This window comes from Elaeis guineensis, chromosome 4 (assembly GCF_000442705.2).
Source record: "Elaeis guineensis isolate ETL-2024a chromosome 4, EG11, whole genome shotgun sequence".
NCBI classification, from domain to species: Eukaryota; Viridiplantae; Streptophyta; class Magnoliopsida; order Arecales; family Arecaceae; genus Elaeis; species Elaeis guineensis.
The window spans coordinates 9649734-9664013 of NC_025996.2; the positions used below are offsets into that span (position 1 = coordinate 9649734).

At 35.6% G+C, this 14280-nt stretch overlaps 1 protein-coding gene across 2 annotated transcripts; it reads right to left on the minus strand.

Annotated features, from left to right (window-relative positions):
• Positions 1-2689: 2689 nt before the first annotated feature.
• On the minus strand, positions 2690-10950 carry LOC105044002 (probable inactive poly [ADP-ribose] polymerase SRO3). Of its 2 annotated transcripts, none has more exons than XM_029264214.2 (6): positions 10749-10950; positions 9250-9652; positions 7781-7968; positions 7518-7648; positions 7319-7414; positions 2690-3016 (listed from the first exon to the last, which is right to left on the minus strand). In XM_029264214.2, exons 1-6 carry the CDS (start codon positions 10930-10932, stop codon positions 2966-2968), a joined length of 1053 nt encoding a protein of 350 aa, XP_029120047.2. In that variant the 5' UTR covers positions 10933-10950; the 3' UTR covers positions 2690-2965. The 2 variants fall into 2 exon arrangements, with proteins under 2 accessions (XP_029120047.2, XP_010920069.4); XM_010921767.4 differs by having other exon boundaries at positions 7781-8022; positions 10749-10948.
• Positions 10951-14280: the final 3330 nt, after the last annotated feature.

A 14280-nucleotide genomic window follows, 5' to 3' on the forward strand; every position in this document is an offset into this window, starting at 1 on the left:
ATCCTTACATCATAATAAGGTATTATTATTTTATAATAAGATGGTATTATTTTCTAATATCACAGTATTATTTTAGTGTTGATTTATAACTGCAGGGGCAATTTGATAATTTATGTCAATTGGAGAGCTGCTTTTAAGTGAAACTCAACTGGAGAATTATTTTTAAATTTAAACTCAAATAAAAATTTTTCATTAGTTTATCTAAAAAAAATTTAATAAATTAAAAATTAAATATTTACAGACCTGAATGAACTGAAGATGGTTCACCCAAGAGGCATTACAATACAATCATTTATAACGTATTTGTACAAAACTAAAAAATCTAAATAATATTTTTTAATCATTCATTTTAGATAATTAGATAAGATTATGAATTGTTAAAATTGATATCTAAATTGATTGGAGTCATAATTTATATAGATTCAGAGATATTGCAGTACACTTTTAGATTGAATTTATGGTATTTGTAATTAATTTTGAATCGATTTAGATTCTTAACCTAGTATCTTTAATATCTAAGCATCCATGCAGCTATATATTTAATTCTATTCAATTATTCAATAGAGATATATTATGTATTTATATATGATCAAAAATTTTAAATAACACCCCCTATCTTTTTGGACGAGCTTCAAAGTTATTTGATATATCATAGAATATTTATATTTTTTATTATTATCCTGTTGCACCAATCACTAAAGAAAGGACAACCTCCATCACGGCGCATGTATCATGCAAGATTTCAATTTTTTTTTCTTTTCTTCTTTTTATGCATAAGACCCAGGCAACCTTGGCTAGATGAGTGATTATCATGATTCCTTGCCGCAGCAAAGAAAAAGTAATAGCAATAATGATTGATGAATTGGATCCATAATCACAATTGTCCGTATATCATGCCATGATCCACATTACATAGCATGTAGTATCGTATAAAATTTTGTCCCATGTAACCTTATAGGAGCCCCATGGCCAATGCATGAATAACCCCGTGGTCTTTTTGCGTATAAAAATATTCTCCTTACAAAGTCATTTGTTTAAAGGGAAAAATGCTAAATATGTACGCTCTTTTAAACAAAAATTAGGACTACAAGGTGCTATTCCTCACCCTCTGCTCATCCTGGCCCTACTCAAGCTGGAGCTCAAGGACCGACGCCATGCCGAATGGAACTCCCACCCTTGCCTTATGTGGCAAAGGGTCGTACCATCCGATTCAAGGTTCGGTGGGAACGATGGCCTACACTTTGACATAATGCCTCCCACAAATCCATATGAGGCGGATGCTAAGAGTAAATATATGTAGGATTCTTTTTTAATTTTAAATCTTAAGGTCGGGGAGGCTTGGCACTACCCCGTCCTAATCTCAACTCTTCCCACCAAGACGAAATCTAGGCTCTTAAAAGTCTATTTAAGAAAAAAAAAAAAGTCGTATTGAGCTGAATTTCCTTTTGGAATTGGATCTATTAGCTTGCCTGATCCGTTTCTTCTAAAGGCCTATCTTAGTTTGGGCCTAAATTGCATTAAGGGTTTGTTGGACTGCAGGATGAAAAAATTTCTGTCTTATTTTCTCCTCCCACAAGATTTGGGCTGAAAAGAGATTGAGTTGATAGAGAAATTCTTTGTGCAATGCGCATGCGAGATTTGAACGCGCACACTACACGTAATGATTGGCTCACGCATGGGACCAAACAAAAAAAAAAATCCCATGCTACCATCCGGCTCCACATGTGAGCCAATCGGTGCACACGATCCATACTGCATGCATGCGGTGCACAAAGAATTTCTGTGAGTTGACATGCATCTTACCTAAATCGACCACGTAATCCATGATCCAATCCAATGAGTTTTCCAAATAGACCCTAACTAGACCAAGGCTTCTGCTTGCATAACTAGATTTCAAACAACTATCCAAATGAGGGTCGCTACTTGGGTTCAAACTTACCTCCCAATGATGCTTCTGCATCGGAGTGTCATTTGAGATTCATGTTTTGAGCTGAGCATGATAGGAAAGTAATATTGCCCCTAAGATGGATCTGTAGCAGAAATAAAGTTTCCAGAACTACAACAGACCTAACAGGCCATGTCCAACATCATGAGTCAAGCAAGCAGGAGCATGGTATCCTAAGCTCTTATTCTGAACATGGAAGTTTAGCACAAATTCAGAAACAGAATTGTTCAGCTTTGCATTCATGTTTCATATAACAAACTTTTTACCAAACAAACGAATGTTGATGAAGATCCTTGTAGTGAGCCCATTGAGACAGTAGCTCAGCAGAAGCAAGGATAGGATGAGTCTTCTTTTGAAGAAGATTTCCTAACCCTTGCTCCTGATGAACTATTGTCTCATATGAATCGGCTTCCACAGGATCCTAGATGTCGGACTAGCACCAATCGGACAGGACCAACATCAACCTTTCTATCTGTCAAATACAGCAATTTACAAGTTCCTTGCAAACACTCAAACCTTATGAACCAACCAATCAAGGCACTTACCAAAAATAGGAAGAATAGTCAAGTCATGGTAGCTAGCTCGCCTTCCTGAATCACTCTGGATCGATCATCCATTGAAACAACTACGTTCTTCCACACTAAGAAGCTTTTAACTATGCTGCTATAAGATTTCTTATAGCTTGTTGTATGTCTTACTCACGAATTAAATAATTTACTTGAATCAAAAATAAAACAAGCAAACTTTAGAAAACTGCAGAAAGTTATGCTCCTATATTGTATACGAATTTGAATTAAATGGCAGCGACAACTTATGGCAAGACTTAAAAAAATAAAAAATAAAAATTGTTCAGGATCTTTGGATTATTTCAATTTATAACGAATCGCAAACTTGATGTAAGAGTCTAACAGCAGCAGCAACTACTATATTATTTCACCCAACAGAATGTCTATGATCAACAAGCTGAAACTCCACTGCATGAAGCCAACTGTCAATCAACTCACTGCCCAATCTTTTGAATTACTTTTTTTTCTTGCCCTTCAGGAAAGCAGCAATTTCTGCTCCAAATTTCTGGGAAACAAAGGGGGAAAAAATCAGTTGAACAGCAAAGTGACCCGCATGGACATGATCAAGCAACTCAGATGGCAAGAGACATCTTGATATTACAAATAATGCATCCAAATAAATCCCAATTGTGTAGTAAAAGCAAGTGAAAAGAAGATAAACTAGATATAAAGAACGCACATAATACTGTGACAAATGCAAATCTCCTGCAACATGATAGAGCATTGATGATGATGATATCAGATTAACATGGAAATAACACCGAGTGGTGAACTATCTAAGAAACTGAATGAAGCATTGATCATCTCTTCCTCCTTTTTTTCTTTTTTTTTTTTGGAGAGCAGAAACATTAATTAGTCGAAATAAAAATCCTGAATTTGTATCCTAGAGGGCATAAGGCTGTTATGCATCGAGCAATCATCTGATTACTGCTCAGTTGCTTTCAAAGGCCAAACTTACAGCTTGCTTCTAGTCTAGTAACTCTGCAATAACCAACTGCTCTTCATTTCCTTTGGAACATTGAAGGTCACAGAGAAAATAAATACAGGGAAGGATAAGAAATTATCAACAACAAAATCAAAACATAGCTTGGCCATACATTTGATGATAAAATAAAACCCAGTACTTAGGTTATTCATTCATATAATGAAAGGAAGTATGCTTTCCTCTAACTCATAATATGCAAAAGCCATGGCTCACAAATCTCACTAAAAATGAGATTAATTACCAAACCTCCATCAGGAGACTTCCTATTACGCCCCAAACCCCACACTTGGATTGGTCATGTGACACGGCCGCATATTCCCTAGAATGGAATTCTAGAGCATATGCAAGGCCTGATAAACTGAACCAGAACACTTAATATTAAGAGATAAACAATTAAAACAAATAATTCGTTGAGATTTTATTTTTTCAAAATTTAGATTATTTGAAATACATGGTTCAGATATTCTCAGTATCAGATAAAAACTTCACTATTACTATTTCTCATCAAAAATTTCAAATCAACCTCGATCAGCTAGGTATTCTACGACTCTGAAAAAAATATAGAAATAACAATATGAGCTAACAGCTCAATAAGGATTTTCTAAGCACATACACCAGCATGAAAAGATAACAATTCTTTAATAGACATATTTGTTAAGAAAACAGTAATTCAAATCTCAATAATTAACAATTGAATACTCACATACCCAACTCAATAATGCTACCAGGATGTTCATCAAGTTTCAATATATGACGGTTCAGATGTATATAATACTCCATCAGTAGCAACCCTGATATGCTCATCATGTATAATCGAATCAACAATTTTCATTCAATGAGGATTTCACTTCAATTGCAATTATTTCTGTTAACACCAATGTCAAGTTATTATTCTTATTTATTACTTTATTATAATCCGTGTAATGTGGATCAGATCCGAGTTTCCAGCATTTGGACTGTTCACAGTCACGCTTCTACCCATGACTGGCCATACTAAAATACCACGTACCCGCCCGTGGCTAGGCCATACTAATAAGAATACCGTGTATCCACCGGTGGCTAGGCCATACTGATGAGAATACCACATATCCGTCCGTGGCTAGGCCATACTGATGAGAATACCACGTATCCGCCCGTGGTTAGGCTATACCCGTGGTTAGGCCATATTGATAAGAATACCACGTATTACCCGTAGTTAGGCCATACTGATGTCATGACTGTTCCAGATGCCCCAATTTAATTTATTATAATTCATTCCTTTCATTTTATTATCATTATCACTTCACAAATTTGGATGTTTTCTATACTTATGCAAATGACATAATTTAGGATCACAAAGAATCAAAGTTTGTCATGCATGCACATATGCAATGCTATATGATACCAACCATTCATAATTGATGCAAATGGTTGTGATTAAAAATCCTTATCTCTTGCAGTAATAAAAATCCAACCGACAAGCCAATTCAATTTGCCGCACACCAGTCCAAGAGCTCACCCAGGTCGCGACCACCAACCATGACAGTGATAAAGAAAAAGAGAGACACTTCCCACCCCTTCTTTTTCCTTTACTATTTCTCTATTTTTTTCTTTTCTTTTATTTTCTCTTTGCCACCCACTCACACACATCCATGCGCACCACACACACAGGGAGGGGGAAGGGTTTGGTTCTCCTCTTTCTTCTCTTCTTCTTCTTTTTTTCCCTTCTTCTCCATTTCCCACCTAAACACACACACACACACACACACACACCGTGGGAAAGGGGGTGAGGACGTGGGGAGAGAGAGATGGGCTGGGGAGAGAGAGGAAGAGAAATCCCCCCCCCCTCTTTCTTTCTTTCTTCTCTTTTTTTTTCCTTCTTCTTCTTCTTCTTCTCCTTCCTATGTTTTTCTTCTTCTTTGTTCCCACTCACACAACACACCCACACACTCACACAGTGGGGAGGGGAGACCGGGGAGATAGAGAGAGAGAGAGAGCACGGGAGAGGGAGAGGAGAGAGCGGGAGATTGAGAATGAGAGAGGGAGAAGAGGGTTTGGAGGGCCAGAACAGGGGAAGCTCCTTTTTTTTTTTCCCTCTCTGCCGCACTGGATTGCATGCGGCCATTCCCGCGATCAGCCACGGGTCCGCAACATGCAGACCCCTGCGTGGCACAGACCCCGGGCCGGGCCGGGCTATCACACTTCCCCTCAGCATAATATATGGGAAAGGATATTGTCTTTCACTTGTCTTCAATGAAAGAAAAAGAGTACCAGAAAGAACTCCATCCTAATAACGTAACCCCATGGCTTTCCCTGATTACAGAAGCTGTCCACTAACATAACTCAAATTTCTTTTTAGACAACATAAGTCCCAAAGACTACAAAAAGGTTGCTCAAACATCCATTATGAACAATCCAACAAGGACAATTTCAATAAATAGTATTTTCTAAAACATATTTTGATAAAATAACCTGGACATATATAGTCAAATATTAGAGTGGAAGTAGGCCTATTAAATGTGACTACACTAAGTTATAGTAGTGTCACCAATTGAATTGGATCCAGCACATATAAACATGCAAATAGTATCAGTAGGTGCAGTAGTAGTAGTATGTCTGCAATGATAGTAATTCAAAGTTCTAACATGACTTGAGAAGATTTAAAGTTTGGCAAGTAAGATATTGTCTATCAAACCTCCTAATCAAGAAAATCCTTCTATGAAAAGAAGATGAAAGTTTATAGACAATAAGCATTCCGAGGTTGTTTCCTTATACAAATTACAAGGTGGGAAACAATTTTACATGCAGATAAGTTATAGAAATTCTTATAAAGTTTAAAATATATATATATATAATATTATCTTAGGTCCTTTTGAGGAATAAAAAGAGTCTATGACCACTTAGAGATCAATAACTGATCCCATCAAACATACGGAGAACTGTTCTATTATGTAGGGTGTTGTTTTATTCCATAATGATCGTAATAGTAAATTAAGCTCAAGCATAACCAATCAACTATAAGAACTTGGTTTGTTTTTTTCTTTTTTCTTTTCTTTTTTTTTTTTTCTTTTGAGAAAACAGCAAGCAAGATCACCACCATTTCATTAAGTCAAATCCAATGATCAGTTATAAACAGGCTTACCCGTAAGGGTCCAGCATAAAAGAAGTGGGGGCAAGGAGAGGAGGAGAAAGAGGAGAGAAGCGGGGAACAGAAAAAAGGTGAGAGGGGTAATAGCCTGGACAAGTTTAACCTAGCCAACCAGAAACTAGAAGAATTTGTTGATGAACAAAATAGGAAAGGTGGCAAATGTTAACCATATAAGTTTTTTTTTCCCGTTTGCTTTCGAATGTTTGAGTTAGCAGTTTGTAAGCTACAAGATCTATAAGCTGATACATCTTTGAGATATATGATTTTCCAGAGTAATAACCAATCCCTATGGAAGACTTGAATTCCTTTTGTGTATTATTCAGGTTCATTCTATGAGTTGTACAATAGTAACAATTAAATCAAGATCAGTTGTATCCAAGCAGAAAGTACACAAGATTGGTAGACAAAATGAAAAGGATATTAAACATGCACCATCCTAATTTATGTTGGAAAGATTTAATGACAGATGGTAGTGTACCCATAAAAAAAGGAAAATAGACAGATGGTAGCAATTTATATGTTCTATGATCTAATATATGTTCTTTGAGATCTATGACCCTTTGAAGATCTTTGACCAATTGCCATGAAAATATGAAAGACTTTTATGGCTCGATATCTGATCAAGCTTCAGTTGTCACCCAACAAGCATCACAAATAATTGTTGGCAAACACAATTACAACTCAAATTGTTTTACCTTGATTTGGAACGATCGTAAGGCTGCAATTAATATCTTGTCCCCTGTTATTTGTCTGAGGTGAAATACAAGCTCCTGCCGAGTAATTTTCCTTTCCTGCAGAACACACAAATATATGCCAAAACAACAATGACAATTGCAGATACTTTTATAAACAAAACATAGATTACAAAGACTAGAAGATGTGCACATAGCATACCAGAAACTGACAGTGATACCTCCAAACCCGGCACATTGTTGGCTTAGGAAGAAACTTATCCAACTCAGATAATAGTGCTCGAAATGGCATCCATGGTGTGATTGGTTGAGTTCTTGGTTGCTTCTGCAATCCTTGAATTAGAGGAAAAAACAGAAAATCTAAGAACAAAATCTTATAGTACCTTTAGAACTACACACATCTGGTAACCATATTCCATCTTTCATTCCCAACTAATTTAAATGAAACAAGGTCCAAATCTGCACCTCTACTGCGGAAATCAACTTTTACACTCAGGACATACTGTGGTAGTATCCGAGTGTTGGCATGAGGATACCATATAATGTATCTTGTGGGAAATTGCTGGTTATCTACCCCAGAATCATATTGTTTGGAGCTCGATTGAGATTGCCCCGAACCACGAATAACTTCCTCCATTCTTCCCAAAATAACTCTACAGAGCAGCACATGTCTTAAACCATCCACATCAACAGTTGAGGACATCACACTGTCAATAATGTAATGATACAACTTAGGTTCACTAGGACTCTTTTTCTGTAAGAACATACAATATACATGTACATATGTATGTCTGTCTATATGAATGTTTGAGATGGACTACTCTCCTCCCAAGAGGATATTATACTCATCCCTCTTAGGTGCAAAATCAATAATCAGGTGCTCAAATCAAAGATGCATACCACTGAACATGATTTGTACAACTAAAAATGCCTAGAAATCAGAATCATGAGTTCATGACTTCTGGTGGTCTCTAACCTATGCATCAAGTGGATACAAAAATGGATAGTTTTAATTGTACTAGCATGCTAAAATATATGATATAACATTTATACTAAGGATCCATCTTATTAAACATGATTTACACATATTAAAACATGTAGAGATGGAAAATCTATAGATTTTAATGCTTAGATCATAAAAGAACATAGTCTCGTCTTATTTTAACCATGCACTTTTGCACCAACTTGACGTATAGATTACGGACCATCAAAATAAGTAATTTTTGGCTTATAGGCATTCTTAGTGGTATAGATCATATTTAATGGAATGAATCTTTAATTTGGGTGCTTGATTATTGAGTTTTAACTTGCGAGGAATAGTTACCAAATTCTCTCAAGAAGAGTGTAATCCATCCCTATGTATGTTGGAGAGGCACCGGCACAAGACCTTTAATAAAGTTGGTATAACTGGACAATCGAGGATTTGTATATCAATGATCTGAGCCATTGGATATGATCTACCATCTTTAAACTACTTACTATCAAAAATCATGTGATTTTGCATTGCCTATGTATCCAGTAATCAAAAGTAGATAGTTTAAAAAATACATAATGTATATCTTTTGATGAATGGTTATCCGATATGTGTGTGTGTGTGTATTATGTATGTATGTGTGTGCATCTAATGGTCAAAAAATATGTATTATTCATATTTTTACATTGTCCATTTCGAGAAAGTAGTCACGTCCGATGGCTTCGACAATCGATATTAGGTCGCAATCATCCGGTCAGTATCGACCTTATGTGGGTCATCTTGTTGGCACCCACTATTAGTTTTATTGTATATATGTATCTATATATATTTCTGTATACGAAAATATGTAAGTATATGTACACACACACACACATATATGTGTGTGTGTGTGTACATATGTAAATATGAATGTATGTATATATTGGAATCTCAAAGATGGGCTCCGTTGGTTCTAGTCTACCTGTTAATGGCCACCTGCTCAGGAGTAATGTATAAGCCAATGCCAAAATACCCACCATCCTCGGGGAGTGCAGAAACATCAAAACCATGATTAATGATTTGAATGATGCCCACTTTGGAGGATCCATACAACCCATCTTGGATGTTAGGCTCACCATCATACTTCTCAGACAAGAGTTTTGACTGATGCTTGAAAGCTTCCGTTCGAGCTATCATTTGATCTGCAGTACATCTGAGCCTTTGCAATGCTACAAGGGGGCAATATTGTGCGAGCGAACCAATACTCATATAGAACCTATGCTTTATGCTGATAAATTCATCACATCCCTCCTCCACTCTGAGCACCTTATCATGAGGAAAACCTTGAAGTACTCCAGATTCCGGCACAGCCATTTCAGATGTTCCTTTTGATACATAAGATTGATACAGGTAAGTACAACAGAGGCAACCAAAAATAGAATTCTACGTACAAGAGATATAATCACATGAATGAGAGCAAACGTTAAATGGATAACCTACTAATCTAAGATGACTTCAATCTCAAAGAGATCACCAAGAGAGATTGTTACATCATGTCAGAAACTGAGTGAAAGTTGGAAAAAAAGAAGAAGAACAAAAGTTTATATTCTAACAAATTTCACATATTCAACCACAATAAAGCTGACAATAAATATCAAAAATAAAGACCAATTAAAAGAAAAAATAGAAAACAAAAGTAAAAGAAAACAAAGCCAACACCGTCAAATGAACCCAAACAGGCAGCTCCACCTCAATCACCTCCTTTATGAAGTCAAAACCAATTTGATCAAGAGAATAATTGGAAAGCAGGAGAAGACCAAAGGAATATATATACAGCGAAGAGCGAAGATTCTGCACACTAAATAATAAAAGTTGTATTGGTGACGAAGACTAATTCAACCAGAAAATTATAAAAATGACGATCAGATGTACATTTCTAACTAGATGATCCAGGGAAAAAAAAGGATCATTAGAACGAACCAAGCCAACAACAACAACACTAAAAATTCTAGGAAGTAGAACAATAAGAAGAAGAAAATAATTAGAATCTGCTGCTCCTTAACAAATCCTAACAATAAATCACGAAAGCAAAACAAAACTGACGGGAAGAAGATTCGGAGAGCCGAAGATGATAGAAGGAATCACCTTCAAAGTATCAGTAGTCAACCAGAGATTTTTAAAAGTACCACAGAAACTTGTATCACCCTAAAATTTACTTGTTCTACAGCAATGGAGCTGAATTTAACCATCCAATCTGCTTTTCTAACTACATGCACGGAAATAATAATCATAAATAAAAAACAAGCAACGTCACATGGATTACAAAATTTATGAAACAGAGAAAGATAACAAGAAGAAAAAAACGAATGCGAATAGTGGCTCGACCTAGTTCCACTTACGAATCGTAATCTGAGAACATAACAACAAAACCAAATTGATCAGGAGAAGACGAGGAGAGGAGGAGAGGGCGCAAGGAATCACCTCGATAGAGACCTACGGATGTCGGAATGCCTCGATTCGCACAGGACTCCCTCGCTGTCGCTGTGTGGAGGCGGTGATTTATACCGGAGGGGGGAGGGTACCGCCTCTTGTCCTGTGGGCGGTGAGCACGTCCAGTATTCATTTCACCGTATCCTAGCAAAATCCCATGGTGTCGTCTTCCCATGAAAGGACATTTTCTTAGGTTAGGCCCCTGGTTAATTAATCCCGCATACATAAATCCGTCTCTCTAACATAGCAACGTATTTCTCTGTAGAAGTTCTATACATTTTTCTTTCTTTCTTTTAAAAAAGAAAAATTAATACAGATACTTATCTTGAAAAAAATCTAATATAGATACTTATTGTGAAAACCTTAAGCATATGAGACCAAAAATTATGATACAAACACTAATACATAGGCTTATCATGAAAACTTATAGCAACTAATATGTACACTTATTGTGAAAACATATAATATGTGAGACTGAAAATTATAGTTGTATCCCGACTACTTCAGTTGGTAAAATTGCTATGCTTGGTTATCCATAATCCGAACTAAAATCTGGCCTATAGACCAATTTTGATGGGAACCCTCACTGTCTTAATTTCCAAAAAAAATTGAATGGTCAATAAAATAAATGGAACAAGATCACATCACATTAGGTGATTAGTGTCTTTCTAGGATTTACGGCGTGATGCTCAGTTATAGAAATGACATCCAGCATAAGTTAAACCTAATTAGCATGAACCAACTATCTTTGGAATAGCTTTAAATAAATTGGCATTCTAGATTTTCGAAACCGTTATTTACAGTTATCATGACTCGAAGAATTATTAAGATTGTCTATGAGCTCTAATATTTCTTTATTTATAATTTTCACTGTTGATTTTTGAAACATGATGATAAGCATGATATTCCATAAGTTGATTGTCATTAGAATATCTTTAATATGTCAACATCCAATTTTAGGACGTGAAATTCTTGTTATTAATTTATGAAGTATGGCTCAAAGCTTGGCATCTAAATTATATCTCATAAACTGACCATCAATAGAAAATATTTAAAATATGTTTTTTAAAACTTAGAATGAAAATAGGTGTCCACAACTGACATCTCTATCTTCTTGGACAAGTAGGGGCCAAGCTTGATTGTCAAGCTATTTTGGAATGCTTGCACTTTTCTTAGCAGTCTCCTTAACTTTGCCTTGACTTATGACATGTATCCCAACCCTTATCCCCCTTCCATTATCTTAAGTTTCCTATCATTGTTTCTTAAGAAAAGGAGGTGGCAATTCTGTTTAAAACTTAGTACATTTCCTTTTGGATGTCTTTAGAACTAAACACTAAAAATAACATGATGCTTCACATTTTTAAGATGCCCAATAAGGTCACCTTGTGCTTTTAAATCTAATATTTCCATGATAGCACCAAGCATGGTATATAAGTTGTCTTTCATAAATCAATTATGTCTAGAATTGCTTTAGATGTATTGACATGCATGGATGGCTTCACCTAAATATCAAATTCTCGGTGATACAAATGCTAAAATGCACCACCTTCTTATGAATGTCTAATAACTATTTGCTTTTAGAAATATTGATTGTAGGAACATAACCCACCTGATCAATCTCCCCTAGGGTACGGTCCATTGAGAATATAATAAGGAGAGTAGATTATTGACATCTACAAGATAGAAGACTAAATTTATCATAGAGGGCCATTGTTTAGCGAAATAGATTTGAAAAAACCCTTTTTTTGAATCATGTCCTTGCTATACTGTAATGACCATTAGTGACTATTGTAAAGGTTAAGTTATTATAGCATCAAGATAGCAACCTTGTGGATAATTTGTATTTTAAGCATTTTATGTTTAATTGATAAAACATTATACATTTGCTTATATTATTAATATGAGAAAGAATAACATAGTAAGTGCTCGGGAAAATGACATGCCAAATAAATATTACTGTAGTCATCGTATGATGGCATTATGATGCACTACAGTTATCATTATATATCAGCAATTGAAATGCACATGTTAATAATGAAATGAGAGATACCTTTTTATACACATTCTGACACTAGTTTTTCATATTTCATGAGAAGAACACATCCCATACACTAGTAACTTATGCACTAATTACACTATATACTCACCATACCTGGTCTAATCCACTATGGAACTACATTTGAACTACTTCAAACTATCATGAACCATGTTAGGTGCATTTGAGTTGCATCAAATTACATTATGCCATCAATGTCCTTCTAACCTACTCTTGCCTTAAACATGCCAAACTTTTTCTTGCTATCTAATTTGGACCAAAATCACATGCTTGGCATTATAAGGAATTCATCACACCAAAAATAACGATATAGAAAACAAAGGAGTTTGGGTTTTTGTTGTGGTGGGGGGGGGGGGGGGGGTTGTTTGTGCTTATATGATGGTTCATGCAAAAATCTTGGATAAGTGAGAAAGAATGGTTCCAAAAGATGTTCTCTGCATCATTTTACTAGATCAATGGATGCATAATTATTTTCAATTCAAATAAAACTATATTGCACAAGGGGAAGTCAAATAAATTTACTTGGGTATGTTAAACTTTTTATTCCTCATGAATTTTGAAAAAAAAAAGGTTCATTTTTTTCTTGTTCTAGCTTTCCAACCAAATAAATTCCTGATTTTTTTAAAAAAACATGATAAAAAAATTTTAAAAAATACAAAGAAATCAATAAACTTGTTTATATTTCATTATAGACATAAATAATAGAAGAGAAGAATGAAGAAGTTAACAATAGCAATAATTGGGGATACACAATTCAAACATTTATAAATTTGACTCAAATCAAAATATACAAAGATAAATCGCTTGATTCAAGAATAGTTATCAATTACTAAGATTTTATCTTGATGAAGAAAAAATAGATTTTTTTTCTTGTAGGATCTTGCAGATCTAATGAGATCTGGGGCGGAATATTTCAAAAAAAAATTATCCTACGATATTTCAGATCTAAGATCTATTAGATCTAATTCTTATTATCTGATATTAAATCTAAAATTAAATCTGAAAATATGAGGAATAGAGAAATGCCTCTAGGGTAACTATATTATCCTATAGATGATCGCAGCAATGCCCGAAGTTCTAAAATAGCCACGCAGTCGTCTGGCCTCTACCGGTATCCACTCGAGCAGAATTTGAATCATCTTCTCCTCGCGAATCTTTGCTCCAAAAATCATATCTGGATATGATCTGAAAGATCTTCAAAAAATCTTCTGAAGCTGGAGCAGCAACTTCTCGACAAATCCCTGCAGCCTTCTGATCAGGGAGCCACCACGCCTTGGACAAGTACCAGATGGACGCCCAACTTCTTGGACGTGAAGAGGGGAGGGAGAGGAGCAGAGAGGGCATGGAGAAGTGGAGGGATTTCACATTTTTGCTAGGTATTGAGCAGATTCTCTAAACCCTAGGCGCAGACAGGGTTTAAATAGACCCTGCTGTGCCATGCAGTGCCACATCATTCGATCAATCAAA